Source organism: Salvelinus namaycush, chromosome 18, assembly GCF_016432855.1.
Source record: "Salvelinus namaycush isolate Seneca chromosome 18, SaNama_1.0, whole genome shotgun sequence".
Lineage (NCBI taxonomy): Eukaryota > Metazoa > Chordata > Actinopteri > Salmoniformes > Salmonidae > Salvelinus > Salvelinus namaycush.
The window spans coordinates 12,835,195-12,855,194 of record NC_052324.1 but is presented as its reverse complement, the minus strand read 5'-3'; the positions used below and the strand labels follow the sequence as shown (position 1 = coordinate 12,855,194).

The window sequence follows — 20,000 nt, the reverse complement described above, 5'->3', positions numbered from 1 at the left end:
GTGACATCAATAAGGGCTCATAACTTTCACCTGGATTCACCTGGTCAGTCTACTCAGTATATACCTCTGCTTTATAACTCTTTCATTTTGAGCCATTATCTTTTCAAATATCTGCCTCTTCACTTGCTTTCTGTTCCTCTACTATTCCCCTCTGTCACTTGTTCACTCTTTCTATCCATGGCCAGACAAGTCTCTTCTGTGTCTTACTTGCACTCCATGCTCGGTGAAGGGTTGTAGTTCTTGTACACTTTGTCTCGGATGCTGGTGCACATGGTCTCATTGCGATCGGTGGGCAGGAGCGTTCCCGGTCGGGTCACCAAACCCAGGTTGTGGAAGAACGTGTTCCTCTGCTCTATCCCGTCCTCCAGGAAGAAACAGTGACCCAGGGTGTCATAGCCTACAGTGTCCTTCACCTGGGAAGGGGAAACATTTGGGAAAGGTTACACAGAGACAGGAGTAAAGAGGAAACGTTTACTGGAGCAGAGCATGAAATCAGCTTGGAGCTGAATGTTGGTCGATTCACTTCAATCAACACATTTTAGATTAATTTGTTTAAAGACCAGCATCACATGGTCCTCATTTCCCAAGTTCTCACAAACACACACACACAGGATGGGCATTTGAAATGGTTTCGCTATTCGAATAAATTCATGATTTTTTTTTTCTTCAGATATCTGGACAGCAGGAGCCGGTGTGTGACAGTCTATTATCCCTTTCATATACCCTTTACTTTATGGTATGATGCCTGTAAAAAGAAACCTGCTCATGTTTTTTTTAAACCCATTTCATACAGTCCAATTTATAAAAATAAAAAAACATTTTCTCCCCAATTTCGTGGTATCCAATTGGTAGTTACAGTCTTGTCTCATCGCTGCAACTCCCGTACGTACTTGGGAGAGGCGAAGGTCGAGAGCCGTGCATCCTCCGAAACACAACTCAGCCAAGCTGCACTGCTTCTTGACACAATGCCCGCTTAACCCGGAAGCCAACCGCACCAATGTGTCGGAGGAAACACCGCACACCTGGCGACCGTGTCAGGATGCATTGTGCCCGGCCCGCCACAGGAGTCGCTAGTGCACGATGGGACAAGAACATCCCTGCCGGCCAAACCGTCCCCTAACTCGGATGGCGCTGGGCCAATTGTGTGCCGCCCCATGGGTCTCCCAGTCGCGGGCGGCTGTGACAGAGCCTGGACTCGAACCAGGATCTCTATTGGCACAGCAAGCTTTGCGATGCACTCGGGACGCTTACAGTCCCATTTTTACCACGTTCTTGTCGAGATGAGCCTTTTATATCTCCCGTGTACATGCCGGCAAGTTTAGAAGTAAGAGTAGATGTGGGACGATATCTATTTTAATTCAATCCATTGAATATGTACCATCACAAAAGGCAGGTCCTAAGAAACATTATAAGATCAATAAAATAATTGAATGGCATACTTTAATTATGTTACTGGCGGCACAATGCACATTAAATCAATCAATAGGCCTAGTTATTTTGTTAAATAAACAGACCAGACACACTTAGCCTACCCTGATCACAATTAACACACATATATTTTATAGTAAGCTAAGAATATGAAATAATAAAATTAAATACAAATAATATTTTTCCCACACAACTTGTACCCGCAAAACACCAGTCTCAACGTCAACAGTGAAGAGGCGACTCTGGGATGCTGGCCTTCTAGGTAGAGTTGCAAAGAAAAAGCCATATCTCAGACTGGCCAATAAAAAGAAAAGATTAAGACGGGCAAAAGAAAACAAGACACTGGACAGAGGAACACTGCCTAGAAGGCCAGCATCCCGGAGTCGCCTCTTCACTGTTGACGTTGAGACTGGTGTTTTGCGGGTACTATGTAATGAAGCTGCCAGTTTAGGACTTGTAAGGCGTCCGTTTCTCAAACTAGACACTAATGTACTTGTCCTCTTGCTCAGTTGTGCACCGGGGGCCTCCCACTCCTCTTTCTATTCTGGTTAGAGCCAGTTTGTATGACAGCGGTTCCACACGTTCCCGTGACACAAGTTGTGTAGAAAAAATATTATTTGCATTATATTCTGTTATATTAAATTAAATTGTATTTGTCACATGCGCCAAATACAACAGGTGTAGTAGACCTTATAAGCCCGTAACCAACAATGCCGTTTTAATTTAAAAAATACGTGTTAAGTAAAAAATAAACAGTAACAAATAATTATTAAAGAAGAGCAGTATAATCACAATACCAAGGCTATATACAGGGGGTACCGGTACAGAGTCAATGTGCGGGGGCACCGGTTAGTCGAGGTAATATGTAGGTAACGTAGGTAAAGTTAAAGTGACTATGCATAGATAATAAACAGAGTAGCAGCAGTGTAAAAGAGGGAGGGGGGGCAATGCAAATTGTCTGGGTAGCCATTTTATTAGAGGTTCAGGAGTCTTATGGCTTGGGGGTAAAAGCAGTCTTTTGGACCTAGACTTGGCGCTCCGGTACCGCTTGCCGTGCGGTAGCAGAGAGAACAGTCTATGACTGGGGTGGCTGGAGTCCTTGACAATTGTTAGGGGTTTCCTCTGACACCGCCTGGTATAGAGGTCCTGGATGGCAGGAAGCTTGGCCCCAGTGATGAACTAGGCCGTACGCACTACCCTCTGTAGTGCCTTGCGGTTAGAGGCCGAGCAGTTGCCATACCAGGCAGTGAGGCAACCAGTCAGGATGCTCTCAATGGTGCAGCCCTCTTCACAACTGTCTTGGTGTGTTTGGACCATGATAGTTTGTTGGTGATGTGGACGCCAAGGAACTTGAAGCTCTCAACCTGCTCCACTGCAGCCCTGTCGACGAGAATGGGGGCGTGCTCGGCCCTCCTTTTCCTGTAGTCCACAATCATCTCCTTTGTATTGATCACATTGAGGGAGAGGTTGTTGTCCTGGCACCACACAGTCAGGTCTCTGACCTCCTCCCTATAGGCTGTCTCATCGTTCACGGTGATCAGCCCTACCACTTTTGTGTCATCGACAAACTTGATGGTGTTGGAGTCGTGCCTGGCCATGCAGTCATGAGTGAACAGGGAGTACAGGAGGGGACTGAGCACGCACCCTTGAGGGGCCCCCGTGTTGAGGATCAGCGTGGCGGATGTGTTGATACATACCCTTACCACCTGGGGGCGGCCCGTCAGGAAGTCCAGGATCCAGTTGCAGGGGCGGAGTTTAGTCCCAGGGTCCATAGCTTAGTGATGAACTTTGTGGGCACTATGGTGTTGAACGCTGAGCTGTAGTCAATGAATAGCATTCTCACGTAGGTGTTCCTTTTGTCTGGTTGGAGTGCGGCTGCTCGGCCATGGATACCCATTTCATGAAGCTCCCGATGAACGGTTTTTGTGCTGACGTTGCAGTTTGGAACTTGGTAGTGAGTGTTGCAATCGAGTACAGACGATATTTACGCGCTATGCGCTTCAGCGGTCCCGTTCAGTGAGCTTGTGTGGCCTACCACTTCGTGGCTGAGTCCCTGTTGCTCCTAGATGTTTCCACTTCACAACAACAGCACTTACAGTTGACCGGGGCAGCTCTAGCAAGGCAGAAATTTGATGAACTGACTTGTTGGAAAGGTGGCATCCTATGACGGTGCCACGTTGAAAGTCACTGAGGTCTTCAGTAAAGCCATTCTACTGCCAATGTTTGTCTACTGCGATTGCATGGCTGTGTGCTTGATTTTATACACCTGTCAGCAACGGGTGTGGCTGAAATAGCCGAATCCACTCATTTGAAGGGGTGTCCACATACACTATATATACAAAAGTATGTATGTTGACTGTGATCGGGTATGTGTCTTGTCCAATGTTCCCTCTAAGCTGTGTGCGCGGCTGCACACCTCTTCTGCCATGCAGAAGAAACGCTGTGTCGCACCCAGAGATGCAAGAGATAGAAGTTAGAGTTCACCCCATTAGTTTGTACTATATATATATATATATATATATATATATATATATATATATCAACGTTTTTTCTGTGATCGAATCAACATTATATCAGCCCCTTTTCAATGCAACAAACCAAAACAGATCTAACTTTGCAAGAATGAGTCTTGTTGTAGGCAGTGCCAGAGTGAAATGAAGTAGACTTCTATTGGAGGGGGGAGGCCCATAAGCGGTCTTTCACCCGAGCTATGCGTGTGCACATTTGTTGATATTCTTTGCTAGTTATCAAGTTATTTGCCCAGTTATAGATATATATAGGTTAGCAAATGGGGAATTACTGCTTCCTATAAGAGCACAAAACATGTAGGCTACATTTCAAGCTGTCTTTGAAAAGCAAGTAAGGTAAAAAGACTTAAAGGGGTAGTGTTGTATTTTGGGACAGGCTTGAATTATGCAAATAAGCCAATAGGCAGAGGGGTAGTCTCCATTGTCTAATTCTCTGTATGGTAATAATAATTACTTTTTTTATTTTTATATAAAGTGGTTTCATGCATCATACAACACAATACAATTTACAGTCACCTATTTGGCCCATGGTGTTACAGATCAAGTAAAACATTATCACTTAATATCAAGCCCTTCATGCAATGTAGGCCTGCATTAAACACCACATGTAGGCTACTGTAGGCTATATCATAGATATCAAAAGCTATTTCTCTGTGAAAATGTTCTGGGATTCGCTCCATTGGCATTGTTGGTAGGTCTCCATTATGCTCAAATAGCCACAATAGCCTATTGGCTACTGTCTAAAACTGTAAGGGTACAGCCTCAGTGTTCACTGTAAACACGCCCCGGAAGTTGCACAAAATTCTCACACCGTTCAAGTTTCCGCTCACAAGACTTAAAATGTGAGATTCATTTTTGAAGGTTAAAATTCAATGGATTAATTAAAAAAGAAGACCAACCACATCTGCACATCACTACTAACACTCATCACCGGCATGTGCACGGAAGGTATAAAAGGCATATGCAGGCAAGAATGTGGTAAAATGGGCTGGCTTGTAAGGGGGTCATATAAACATTGCCCACAATTTTTTACAGGCAAGATTCTGTAAATCCTATGTGAAAACAGTATATGTGTGTGTGTGTGTGGCACAGACACACAGAGAGGAGAGAAAGCCAGAAAGAGAGAAGAGACAGACAGAGAGAGAGAGAGAGAGACACAGAGAGAGACACAGAGAGAGACACAGAGAGAGACAGAGAGACAGACAGACAGACAGACAGAGGGACAGACAGAGGGACAGAGACAGAGACACAGAGAGAGAGAGAGACACACACAGAGAGGGAGAGACAGAGAGACACAGCGGGAGAACTGTGCCAGCTAAGTTAGCTGGCTTAAGTAGAAATGCTAATTGAGGCTATTTTGCTGTGCTACCAGTCCTTGTCTAAAACAACTCCATTCATATGAAACAACAGCCTACCTGTAGGTTGATCATTGTAGCCTACTCCTCATTTAGTCAATTTAATTCCATCATTTTAATTCAGTTTTGCATTGATTAGAAATCTCCCACTTTACTTGTTACACATGGAGCCTCAATGTAACACCATTTTGATTGACCGACATAACAACAAGCTACACATGTGAAACGTGTATAGGCTACCGGTGTGTCTTTATGGGGTGCACTCATAAAAAAAGTCATAAAACTAGGCCTAGGCTATATAAAAACAATGAATACTCTCCCAAGTAATTGAATACTAACGTCCGTTCAGATATTCAAATAACCGTGCCCATCCCTAAAACACACACAGTCTTTGGATTTTAGAAAAGCACTATGTATTATTATTATTATACACTACCATTCAAAAGTTTGGGGTCTCTTAGAAATACCCTTGTTTTTAAAAGAAAAGCACATTTTTTGTCCATTAAAATAATCAAATTGATCAGAAATACAGAGTAGACATTGTTAATATTGTAAATGACTATCGTAGCTGGAAACGGCAGATTTTTTATGGAATATCTACATAGGCGTACAGAGGCCCATTATCAACAACCATCACTCCTGTGTTCCAATGGCACATTGTGTTAGCTAATCCAAGTTTATCATTTTAAAAGGCTAATTGATCATTAGAAAACCATTTTGCAATTATGTTAGCACAGCTGAAAACTGCTGTGCTTATTAAAGAAGCAATAAAACTGGGCTTTCTGGCTCTCACAGACCTGTAACTTCTTCTTTAAGAGGCTCCTCTGTCCTCCACTCGTTACCTGTATTAATGGCACCTGTTTGAACTTGTTATCAGTATAAAAGACACCTGTCCACAACCTCAAACAGTCACACTCCAAACTCCACTATGGCCAAGACCAAAGAGCTGTCAAAGGACACCAGAAACAAAATTGTAGACCTGCACCAGGCTGGGAAGACTGAATCTGCAATAGGTATGCAGCTTGGTTTGAAGAAATCAACTGTGGGAGCAATTATTAGGAAATGGAAGACATACAAGACCACTGATAATCTCCCTCGATCTGGGGCTCCACGCAAGATCTCACCCCGTGGGGTCAAAATGATCACAAGAACGGTGAGCAAAAATCCCAGAACCACACGGGGGGACCTAGTGAATGACCTGCAGAGAGCTGGGACCAAAGTAACAAAGCCTACCATCAGTAACACACTACGCCGCCAGGGACTCAAATCCTGCAGTGCCAGACGTGTCCCCCTGCTTAAGCCAGTACATGTCCAGGCCCGTCTGAAGTTTGCTAGAGAGCATTTGGATGATCCAGAAGAAGATTGGGAGAATGTCATATGGTCAGATGAAACCAAAATAGAACTTTTTGATAAAAACTCATCGTGTTTGGAGGACAAAGAATGCTGAGTTGCATCCAAAGAACACCATACCTACTGTGAAGCATGGGGGTGGAAACATCATGCTTTGGGGCTGTTTTTCTGCAAAGGGACCAGGACGACTGATCCGTGTAAAGGAAAGAATGAATGGGGCCATGTATCGTGAGATTTTGAGTGAAAACCTCCTTCCATCAGCAAGGGCATTGAAGATGAAACGTGGCTGGGTCTTTCAGCATGACAATGATCCCAAACACACCGCCCGGGCAACGAAGGAGTGGCTTCGTAAGAAGCATTTCAAGGTCCTGGAGTGGCCTAGCCAGTCTCCAGATCTCAACCCCATAGAAAATCTTTGGAGGGAGTTGAAAGTCCGTGTTGAAAGTCCAGCAACAGCCCCAAAACATCACTGCTCTAGAGGAGATCTGCATGGAGGAATGGGCCAAAATACCAGCAACAGTGTGTGAAAACCTTGTGAAGACTTACAGAAAACGTTTGACCTCTGTCATTGCCAACAAAGGGTATATAACAAAGTACTGAGATAAACTTTTGTTATTGACCAAATACTTATTTTCCACCATAATTTGCAAATAAATTCATTAAAAATCCTACAATGTGATTTTCTGGATTTTTTTTCTCATTTTTTCTGTCATAGTTGAAGTGTACCTATGATGAAAATTACAGGCCTCTCTCATCTTTTTAAGTGGGAGAACTTGCACAATTGGTGGCTGATTAAATACTTTTTTGCCCCACTGTATATATCCCATAAAAAATCTGCTGTTTCCAGCTACAATAGTCATTCACAACATTAACAATGTCTACACTGCATTTCTGATCAATTTGATGCTATTTTAAATGGACCAAAAAAAAAGTGCTTTTATTTGAAAAACAAGGACATTTTTGAAACTTTTGAACAGTAGTGTACGTGCACCACACACACTAACCAGCAGGCCGTTGGTGGCGTGGATGGTAATGCAGCGGGAGAAGGAGTGGTGGATGGAGAGGCCGTCCACGTAGGTTGGTTCCCGGTAGCCCCCTCGTCGGTCCACGTCCCCACAGCGGTGGAAGTGGACCGGGTAGCGGCCCTTCTCTTGCTGCCCCATGTTCCTCAGCTCCACGTGGGACAGGTGCACCGAGGTAAAATTCCCAAATATCTGAGTCGAAATGGGATAGAGGAGAGAGAGCGAAGAGTACGTTTCGCTGTGTATCATATTATGTTTACACACACACACACACACACACACACACACACACACACACACACACACACACACACACACACACACACACACACACACACACATATATTTAAGTTTGGACACACCTACCAATTCAAGGGTTTTTCTTATTCGTACTATTTTCAACATTGTAGAATAATAGAAGACAACTAAACTATGAAATGACACATATGGAACTAAAAAAGTATATTTTTATATTCTTCAAAGTAGCCACCCTTTACCTTGATGACAGCTTAGCACACTCTTGGCATTCTCTCAAACAGCTTAACCTGGAATGCTTTTCCAACAGTCTTGAAGGAGTTCCCACACATGCTGAGCACTTGTTGGCTGCTTTTCCTTCACTCTGCGGTCCAACTCATCCCAAACCATCTCAATTGGGTTCAGGTCGGGTGATTGTGGAGGCCAGGTCTTCTGATGCAGTACTCCATCACTCTCCTTGGTCAAATAGCCCATACAAAGCCTGGAGGTGTGTTTTGGGTCATTGTCCTGTTGAAAAACAAATGATAGTCCCACTAAGCGCAAACCAGATGGGACGGGCTATGACCGCAGAATGCTGTGGTAGCCATGCTGGTTAAGTGTGCCTTGAATTCTAAATAAATCACTGACAGTGTCACCAGCAAAGCACCCCCACACCATCACACCTCCTCCTCCATGCTTCACGGTGGGAACCACATATGCAGAGATCGTCCATTCACCTACTCAGCATCTTACAAAGACACGGCTGTTGGAATCAAAAATGTCACATTTGGACTAATCAGATCAGAAGGACAGATTTCCACTGGTCTAATGTCCATTGCTCGTGCTTCTTAGCCCAAGCAAGTCTCTTCTTATTTGTGTTCTTTAGTAGTGGTTTCTTTCCAGCAATTCAACCATGAAGGTCTGATTCACGCAGTCTCCTCTGAACAGTTGATGTTGAGATGTCTGTTACTTGAACTCTGTGAAGCATTTATTTGGGCTGCAATTTCTGAGGCAGTTAACTCAAATGAACTTATCCTCTGCAGCAGAGGTGACTCTGGGTCTTCCTTTCCTGTGGCGGTCCTCATGAGAGCCAGTTTCATCACAGCGCTTGATGGTTTTTGCGACTGCACTTTAAGAAACTTCCAAAGTTCTTGAAATGTTCTGGATGGACTGACCTTCATGTCTTAAAGTAATGATGGACTGTCGTTTCTCTTTGGTTATTTGAGCTATTCTTGCCATAATATGGACTTGGTCTTTTATCAAACAGGGCTATCTTCTGTATACCAACCCTACCTTGTCACAACACAACTGATTGGCTCAAATGCATTAAGAAGGAAAGAAATTCCACTATTTAACAAGGCACACCTGTTAATTGAAATGGATTCCAGGTGACTACCTCAATTTATAAAATAGGAAAAATATAGGAAAAACCCTGGAATGAGTAGGTGTGTCCAAACTTTTGACTGTGTACTATTATGATTGTGTTGATCTATTGATTGCTATATTTAACAGTTACAATTGACTGATCTGTTGAAGAATGGAAAAACATGCATGCAGTCGGGAGTTTACATACACTTAGGTTGGAGTCATTAAAACTTGTTTTTCAACCACTCCACAATTTCTTGTTAACAAACTATTGTTTTGGCAAGTCAGTTAGGACATCTACTTTGTGCATGACAAGTAATTTTTCCAACAATTGTTTCCAGACTGATTATTTCACTTATAATTCACTGTATCACAATTCCAGTGGGTCAGATGTTTACATACACTATGTTGACTGTGCCTTTAAACTGCTTGGAAAATTCCAGAAAATTATGTCATGGCTTTAGAAGCTTCTGATAGGCTAATTGACATCATTGGCTTCATTTCCAAGATGGCATAGCAGTCGGACGTCCTTTGTCCTCGTCTTGTCGTGTCCCGTGTATATACACTGCTCAAAAAAATAAAGGGAACACTTAAACAACACAATGTAACTCCAAGTCAATCACACTTCTGTGAAATCAAACTGTCCACTTAGGAAGCAACACTGATTGACAATAAATTTAACATGCTGTTGTGCAAATGGAATAGACAAAAGGTGGAAATTATAGGCAATTAGCAAGACACCCCCAATAAAGGAGTGGTTCTGCAGGTGGTGACCACAGACCACTTCTCAGTTCCTATGCTTCCTGGCTGATGTTTTGGTCACTTTTGAATGCTGGCGGTGCTTTCACTCTAGTGGTAGCATGAGACTGAGTCTACAAACCACACAAGTGGCTCAGGTAGTGCAGCTCATCCAGGATGGCACATCAATGCGAGCTGTGGCAAGAAGGTTTGCTGTGTCTGTCAGCGTAGTGTCCAGAGCATGGAGGCGCTACCAGGAGACAGGCCAGTACATCAGGAGACGTGGAGGAGGCCGTAGGAGGGCAACAACCCAGCAGCAGGACCGCTACCTCCGCCTTTGTGCAAGGAGGAGCAGGAGGAGCACTGCCAGAGCCCTGCAAAATGACCTCCAGCAGGCCACAAATGTGCATGTGTCTGCTCAAACGGTCAGAAACAGACAACGTGAGGATGGTATGAAGGCCCGACGTCCACAGGTGGGGGTTGTGCTTACAGCCCAACACCGTGCAGGACGTTTGGCATTTGCCAGAGAACACCAAGAGTGGCAAATTCGCCACTGGCGCCCTGTGCTCTTCACAAATGAAAGCAGGTTCACACTGAGCACATGTGACAGACGTGACAGTCTGGAGACGCCGTGGAGAACGTTCTGCTGCCTGCAACATCCTCCAGCATGACCGGTTTGGCGGTGGGTCAGTCATGGTGTGGGGTGGCATTTCTTTGTGGGGCCGCACAGCCCTCCATGTGCTCGCCAGAGGTAGCCTGACTGCCATTAGGTACCGAGATGAGATCCTCAGACCCCTTGTGAGACCATATGCTGGTGCGGTTGGCCCTGGGTTCTTCCTAATGCAAGACAATGCTAGACCTCATGTGGCTGGAGTGTGTCAGCAGTTCCTGCAAGAGGAAGGCATTGATGCTATGGACTGGCCTGCCCGTTCCCCAGACCTGAATCCAATTGAGCACATCTGGGACATCATGTCTCGCTCCAACCACCAACGCCACGTTGCACCACAGACTGTCCAGGAGTTGGCGGATGCTTTAGTCCAGGTCTGGGAGGAGATCCCTCAGGAGACCATCCGCCACCTCATCAGGAGCATGCCCAGGCGTTGTATGGAGGTCATACAGGCACGTGGAGGCCACACACACTACTGAGCCTCATTTTGACTTGTTTTAAGGACATTACAGCAAAGTTGGATCAGCCTGTAGTGTGGTTTTCCACTTTAATTTTGAGTGTGACTCCAAATCCAGACCTCCATGGGTTGATAAATTTGATTTCCATTGATAATTTTTGTGTGATATTGTTGTCAGCACATTCAACTATGTAAAGAAAAAAGTATTTAATAAGAATATTTCATTCATTCAGATCTAGGATGTGTTATTTTAGTGTCCCCTTTATTTTTTTGAGCAGTGTATATATTTACATATTTTCTTCGCATATCTTTTTATATATATTTTTTCTAAAAACTCAACTTCAAACACTCTCCTGCAACCCGCCTCACCAATTAAAAAAAATATATATTATTCACCTCAAATCTGAAATCCACAACAGAAGCTAGCCAGTTCACTGGCTAACGTTAGTATTCAGCTAACCACGGTTGGCGGTCATCAGCTATCCTTTAGCTCGAAAAGCTATCGCCAGTTTTGTACAACGCGACTCAGACCAGAGCATACCGGACCTATTTTCTCTCCATATCCCCGGATTTCTACCGCAAGCTCTGGACATTTACACCTGGATCTTGCAGCTAGCTAGCTGCTATCCGAGTGACTATTGGCTTACGTCGGTCCCGGAGCAAACATCAATTATTCCGGAGCTAGCCAGCTGAAGAGTTCCATCAGCCACTGCTGGGCTACAATCACCTATCCGAACCCGTTTTACTGCCGATGCAGAGCCCCACAGGGCCTTCACGACTGGACTACCGACGTTATCTGCCCGAGGGAGTTATCCAACTGGCCCCTCCGTCGCGACGTAACCTGAACGCCCATCTGCGGCCCGCTAATCGTTAGCTGTCTACCACACGGAACCCCACTAATCTACCGACGGAAACGCACGAGGTGGCTAAAAACAGACCTCCATCCTCTGCCAGCTTGCTCTCATGGCCCGGGTGGCTGTCTGAATCGCTGTGACCCCAACCAACCTCACTACTCACTGGACCCTTATGATCACTCGGCTAAGCATGCCTCTCCTTAATGTCAATATGCCTTGTCCATTGCTGTTCTGGTTAGTGTTTATTGGCTTATGTCACTGTGGAGCCTCTAGCCCTGCTCATTATACCTTATCCAACCTTTCAGTTCCACCACCCACACATGGTTTCAATGATGTTTCTAGAGACAATATCTCTCTCATCATCACTCAATGCCTAGGTTTACCTCCACTGTATTCACATCCTACCATACCTTTGTCTGTACATTATACCTTGAAGCTATTTTATCGCCCCCAGAAACCTGCTCCTTTTACTCTCTGTTCCGGACGTCCTAGACGACCAATTCTCATAGCTTTTAGCCGTACCCTTATCCTACTCCTCCTCTGTTGCTCTGGTGATGTAGAGGTGAATCCAGGCCCTACAGTGACTAGCTCCACTCCTATTCCCCAGGCGCTCTCTTTTGATGACTTCTGTAACCTTAATAGCCTTGGTTTCATGCATGTTAACAGTAGAAGCCTCCTCCTTAAGTTTGTTTTATTCACTGCTTTAGCACACTCTGCCAACCCGAATGTCCTAGCCGTGTCTGAATCCTGGCTTAGGAAGACCACCAAAAACTCTGAAATCTCCATCCTTAACTACAACATTTTCAGACAAGATAGAACGGCCAAAGGGGGCGGTGTTGCAATCTACTGCAGAGATAGCCTGCAGAGTTCTGTCCTACTATCCAGGTCTGTACCCAAACAATTTGAACTTCTACTTTTAAAAATCCACCTCTCTAAAAACAAGTCTCTGACCGTTGCCGCCTGCTATAGACCACCCTCTGCCCCAGCTGTGCTCTGGACACCATATGTGAACTGATTGCCCCCCATCTATCTTCAGAGCTCGTGCTGCTCGGTGACCTAAACTGGGACATGCTTAACACCCCAGCCATCCTACAATCTAAGCTTGATGCCCTCAATCTCACACAAATTATCAATGAACCTACCAGGTACCACCCCAAAGCCGTAAACACGGGCACCCTCAAAGATATCCTAACCAACTTGCCCTCTAAATACACCTCTGCTGTTTTCTACCAAGATCTCAGCGATCACTGCCTCATTGCCTGTATCCATAATGGGTCAGCGGTCAAACGACCTCCACTCATCACTGTCAAACGCTCCCTGAAACACTTCAGCGAGCAGGCCTTTCTAATCGACCTGGCCCGGGTATCCTGGAAGGATATTGACCTCATCCCGTCAGTAGAGGATGCCTGGTTATTTTTTTTAAATGCCTTCCTCACCATCTTAAATAAGCATGCCCCATTCAAGAAATTTAGAACCAGGAACAGATATAGCCCTTGGTTCTCTCCAAACCTGACTGCCCTTAACCAACACAAAAACATCCTATGGCGTTCTGCATTAACATTGAACAGCCCCCGTGATATGCAACTTTTCAGGGAAGTTAGAAACCAATATACACAGGCAGTTAGAAAAGCCAAGGCTAGCTTTTTCAAGCAGAAATTTGCTTCCTGCAACACAAACTCAAAAAAGTTCTGGGACACTGTAAAGTCCATGGAGAATAAGAACACCTCCCAGCTGCCCACTGCGCTGAGGACAGGAAACTCTGTCACCACCGATAAATCCACTATAATTGAGAATTTCAATACGCATTTTTCAACGGCTGGCCATGCTTTCCACCTGGCTACCCCTACCCCGGTCAACAGCACTGCACCCCCCACAGCAACTCGCCCAAGCCTTCCCCATTTCTCCTTCTCCCAAATCCAGTCAGCTGATGTTCTGAAAGAGCGGCAAAATCTGGACCACTACAAATCAGCCGGGCTAGACAATCTGGACCTTTTCTTTCTAAAATGATCTGCCGAAATTGTTGCAACCCCTATTACTAGCCTGTTCAACCTCTCTTTCGTGTCGTCTGAGATTCCCAAAGATTGGAAAGCAGCTGCGGTCATCCCCCTCTTCAAAGGGGGGGACACTCTTGACCCAAACTGCTACAGACCTATATCTATCCTACCCTGCCTTTCTAAGGTCTTCGAAAGCCAAGTCAACAAACAGATTACCGACCATTTCGAATCCCACCGCACCTTCTCCGCTATGCAATCTGGTTTCAGAGCTGGTCATGGGTGCACCGCAGCCACGCTCAAGGTCCTAAACGATATCTTAACCGCCATCGATAAGAAACAATACTGTGCAACCGTATTCATTGACCTGGCCAAGGCTTTCGACTCTGTCAATCACCACATCCTCATCGGCAGACTCGATAGCCTTGGTTTCTCAAATGATTGCCTCGCCTGGTTCACCAACTACTTCTCTGATAGAGTTCAGTGTGTCAAATCGGAGGGCCTGTTGTCTGGGCCTCTGGCAGTCTCTATGGGGGTGCCACAGGGTTCAATTCTTGGGCCGAATCTCTTCTCTGTGTACATCAATGATGTCGCTCTTGCTGCTGGTGAGTCTCTGATCCACCTCTACGCAGACGACACCATTCTGTATACTTCTGGCCCTTCTTTGGACACTGTGTTAACAACCCTCCAGACGGGCTTCAATGCCATACAACTCTCCTTCCGTGGCCTCCAACTGCTCTTAAATACAAGTAAAACTAAATGCATGCTCTTCAACCGATCGCTGCCTGCACCTGCCCGCCCGTCCAGCATCACTACTCTGGACGGTTCTGACTTAGAATATGTGGACAACTACAAATACCTAGGTGTCTGGTTAGACTGTAAACTCTCCTTCCAGACTCACATCAAACATCTCCAATCCAAAGTTACATCTAGAATTGGCTTCCTATTTCGCAACAAAGCATCCTTCACTCATGCCGCAAAACATACCCTCGTAAAACTGACCATCCTACCAATCCTCGACTTCGGTGATGTCATTTACAAAATAGCCTCCAATACCCTACTCAATAAATTGGATGCATTCTATCACAGTGCCATCCGTTTTGTCACCAAAGCCCCGTATACTACCCACCACTGCGACCTGTACGCTCTCGTTGGCTGGCCCTCGCTTCATACTCGTCGCCAAACCCACTGGCTCCAGGTCATCTACAAGACCCTGCTAGGTAAAGTCCCCCCTTATTTCAGCTCGCTGGTCACCATAGCAGCACCCACCTGTAGCACGCGCTCCAGCAGGTATATCTCTCTGGTCACCCCTAAAACCAATTTCTCCTTTGGCCGCCTCTCCTTCCAGTTCTCTGCTGCCAATGACTGGAACGAACTACAAAAATCTCTGAAACTGGAAACACTTATCTCCCTCACTAGCTTTAAGCACCAGCTGTCAGAGCAGCTCATAGATTACTGCACCTGTACATAGCCCATCTATAATTTAGCCCAAACAACTACCCCTTCCCCTACTGTATTTATTTATGTATTTAGCTCATTTGCACCCCATTATTTCTATTTCTACTTTGCACATTCTTCCACTGCAAATCTACCATTCCAGTGTTTTACTTGCTATATTGTATTTACTTCGCAACCATGGCCTTTTTTTTGCCTTTACCTCCCTTATCTCACCTCATTTGCTCACATTGTATATAGACTTATTTTTCTACTGTATTATTGACTGTATGTTTGTTTTACTCCATGTGTAACTCTGTGTGGTTGTATGTGTCGAACTGCTTTGCTTTATATCTTGGCCAGGTCGCAGTTGTAAATGAGAACTTGTTCTCAACTTGCCTACCTGGTTAAATAAAGGTGAAATAAAAAAAATAAAAACAATTTAGTCAATTGGAGGTGTACCGGTGGATGTATGTCAAGGCCTACCTTCAAACTCAGTGCCTCTTTGCTTGACATCATGTGAAAATCAAAAGAAACCAGTCAAGACCTCAGAAAAAAACATTGTACACCTCCACAAGTCTGATTTATCCTTGGGAGCAATTTCCAAACGCCTGAAGGTACCACGTTCATCTGTACAAACAATAGTACGCAAGTATAAACACCATGGGACCACGCAGCCGTCATACCGCTCAGGAAGGAGACGCGTTCTGTCTCCTAGAGATGAACGTACTTTGGTGCGAAAAGTGCAAATCAATCCCAGAACAACAGCAAGGGACCTTGTGAAGATGCTGGAGGAAACAGGTACAAAAGTATATCCACTGCTCCAAAACCGCCATAAAAAAGCCAGACTACGGTTTGCAACTGCACATGGGGACAAAGATCGTACTTTTGGAGAAATGTCCTATGGTCTGATAAAACAAAAATAGAACTGTTTGGCCATATTGACCATTGTTATGTTTGGAGGAAAAAGGGGGATGCTTGCAAGCCAAAGAACACCATCCCAACCGTGAAGCATGGCGGTGGCAGCATCATGTTGTGGGGGTGCTTTGCTGCAGGAAGGACTGGTGCACTTCACAAAATAGATGGCATCATGAAGCAGGAAAATTATGTGGATATATTGAAGCAACATCTCAAGACATCAGTCAGGAAGTTAAAGCTTGGTCAGAAATGGGTCTTCCAAATGGACAATGACCCCAAGCATACTCCCAAAGTTGTGGCAAAATGGCTTAAGGACAACAAAGTCAAGGTACTGGAGTGGCCATCACAAAGCCCTGACCTCAATCCTATAGAACATTTGTGGGCAGAACTGAAAAAGCGTGTGCGAGCAAGGAGGCCTAGAAACCTGACTCAGTTACACCAGCTCTGTCAGGAGGAATGGGCCAAAATACACTCAACTTATTGTGGGAAGCTTGTGGGAGGCTTCCCGAAACGTTTGACCCAAGTTAAACAATTTAAAGGCAATGCTACCAAATACTAATTGAGTGTATGTAAACTTCTGACCCACTGGGAGTGTGATGAAAGAAATAAAAGCTCAAATAAATCACTCTCTACTATTATTCTGACATTTCACATTCTTAAAATAAAGTGGTGATCCTAACTGACCTAAGACAGGGAAATTTTACGAGGATTAAATGTCAGGAATTGTGAAAAACTGAGTTTAAATGCATTTGGCTAAGGTGTATGTAAACTTCTGACTTCAACTGTATGTATTCATCAGAAGAAATAATGTACGTAAGACATTATACAGGGCAAATATTTTGCTTATGCATCACGGACAAAGATAATGTGTGTGAGGGAGGGGTGTATGAATCAGGAAGTGTATGTCATCGGTCTGAGTTGCGTAAGTGTTCTGCCGGGGGGGGGGGGGGGGGGGGGGGTTGGGTTAAATAAAGAGTACAATACTAAACACAAAACATTAAAGAGTAGGGAGAGTTGTTCTCCAGGGCTCCTCTCTCTCTCTGAGTGGTGCGTGGGTTGTGTTCATTCGGGCATTCAACGGAAAACCCCAAAATTATAATTGCAAACAGAAATGAAAACGTACTGAAACAGTCCCTCCCTGTTTTAAGTCCGTTTTATTCTATTTGGTGCCTAATCAACATCTCCCTGCTGTGGCAGGTCATGTGTGAATGCAGAATGCCCTCACTCATCAGTGCCTGCAGTATGCTCCAATGACCCTCTGCCACAGCAATATGGGAAGTTTCAACATGATTACACCAGACTGAATGGCATTAAATAAGCATATAAACTCCGGCTTAAATGCGCAGGGCAGTCATTCCGAAGATTCAACACAGACCCTATATTCAGAGTTACACATAGGTACATAAGCACTCAGACACACACCTTAATGTGTCCACCGTACGTGTCGTGGCCAAAGAACTGGCACCAGTTGTTTCCATAGCAGGCGTTTTCCATCTCTCCATAGATGAGTATGTTCCTGCTGAGCATTGCTACCTCTGCCCGCATGTCCACCCCGTCCACAATCTCCCCCACATGGCCAAACTGGGGCCTCCCTGGGGGGGGGGGGGTAAAGAAAACACATACTTTTTTATAGCATATACCATTGTCATATATCAGTAAAAGCAACAACTAGTTGCTGTATGCACTTAAATATATGTCTAAGTGTTCATATTAACAACAGTCAGCCAAATATATGGTTGTCATGATACAGTAGGTCTGCATATTTAATTGGGCCAGGAGGGTGACTTTAATCCCGAACAGAACAACTTCTGCACCTCTCCTAACCATGAAAACAAACTCTAAGATAAAGAGTTGACACTGTCGGTTTGCCATTATTGTCTCTCAATATGACCAGCCGACTGCTGCCAGTGCCAACCTCATTCGCGTGCACACACACACACACACACAGAGAGAGAGAGAGAACACTTCCGATAAACACATGCTGTAGACAGATGAGGACATTTTTTTCTGGTTGCTATTGCTAAAAACACAAATTCAATTCTACGATATACAATCTGACCATGAATGGCATCCTCACACACACAGCAGAAAACAGGGGGAAGGAGGGAGTGAAATATATAATTAAGCAGCACCATCCCATGAAGGAAAAAGAACAAGTACTATCCCCGTCTTTTCCCAAGGGTCATATATAGAAGATGTGAAATGAAAAACCAATGCTCAGAATATATAAATAAATCATGATTCATATTTTTATATCATACATATGTTAGCTCTTAATTTGATCACACAGTGTTGCAGAAAGACTTTCCTGAAATACAGGACATTTTAAACTTAGTTGAGGTTTAAAAAGGCTGAAGATTGTAATTTCCAGACTTGACATTCCCTTACAAAAAAACGTATCAACTACTAGAAAAACGTCCACATAATAATTAACATTTCCTGTTGCTGCAGGATTATTTTCCTGCTGTAGCAAACTGGCTCAAATTAAGAGCCTACATCTAAAAATAAAAAAGTCATAGCAGTAATACTCAATATGAGCATTGAAGAAAGCCCCCATGAATGTACAAACACACCTTTCGTTTCCGCTCACCTTGAACTCTGACCTGTCTGTTGGTGCAGCGTGGGCATGGGAGGAGGGTGAACTCCTCTGCCTGATGCATGGAGTAGTCAGTACTGGCAACCACAACCTGGTTCCCAGGTTGCCAAGTGCGTACATCATCTTGCAGGTTTAGGACAACCTGGTCCACAGCATCAACCTGGAACCCAGATATGGGAAAACCTGGAAGACCACAGAATGGGTGGTATAAGATATGTTGCATAAGCGGTTTTCTACTGCATATCAAAGAACTAATGGCGGGAACAGGATCTAGAGTCACGAAAAGTCATATTCAGTGCCTTCGTAACATTTTGTTACGTTACAGCCTTATTCTAAAATCCCCCTCATCAATCTACATTGAAATGTTGGCTAATTTATTAAAGATAAAAAACTAAAATATCACATTTACATAAGTATTCAGACCCTTTACACAGGACTTTGTTGAAGCACCTTTGGCAGCAATTACAGCCTTGAGTTTTCTTGGGTATGACGTTACAAGCTTGGCACACCTATATTTGGGTTCCTCCCATTCTTCTCTGCAGATCCTCTCAAGCTCTGTCAGGTTGGATGGTGAGCATCGCTGCACAGCTATTTTCAGGTCTCTCCAGAGATGTTCGCTCGGGTTCAAGTCCGGGCTCTGGCTGGGCCACTCGAGGACATTGAGAGACTTGTCCCGAAGCCACTCTTACGTTGTCTTGGCTGTGCGCTTAGGGTCGTTGTCCTGTTGGAAGGTGAACCTTCGCCCCAGTCTCAGGTCCTGAGCAGGTTTTCATCAAGGATCTCTCTGTACTTTGCTCCATTCATCTTTCCCTCGATCCTGACTAGACTCCCAGTCCCTGCCGCTGAATGCCCCCCCACCCACAGCATGATGCTGCCACCACCATGCTTCACTGTAGGGATGGTGCCAGGTTTTCTCCAGACGTGACGCTTGGCATTCAGGCCAAAGAGTTGAATCTTGGTTTCATCAGACCAGAGAATCTTGTTTCTGATGGTCTGAGAGTCTTTAGGTGCCTTTTGGCAAACCCCAAGCAGGCTGTCATGTGCCTTTTACTGAGGAGTGGCT

At 44.7% G+C, this 20,000-nt stretch overlaps 1 protein-coding gene across 1 annotated transcript in view; it reads right to left on the bottom strand.

Moving 5' to 3' along the window:
• Window positions 1–20,000, bottom strand: part of cemip2 (cell migration inducing hyaluronidase 2) — an 83,675-nt gene that overhangs the window by 47,240 nt on the left and 16,435 nt on the right. Inside the window, exons 6-9 of the mRNA XM_039013268.1 lie at window positions 18,932–19,120; window positions 17,764–17,933; window positions 7,666–7,875; window positions 208–413 (exon numbers count right to left, since the gene is read on the bottom strand). Coding sequence (XP_038869196.1) covers window positions 208–413; window positions 7,666–7,875; window positions 17,764–17,933; window positions 18,932–19,120 — 775 coding nt within the window. The remainder of the gene's footprint in view (window positions 1–207; window positions 414–7,665; window positions 7,876–17,763; window positions 17,934–18,931; window positions 19,121–20,000) is intronic.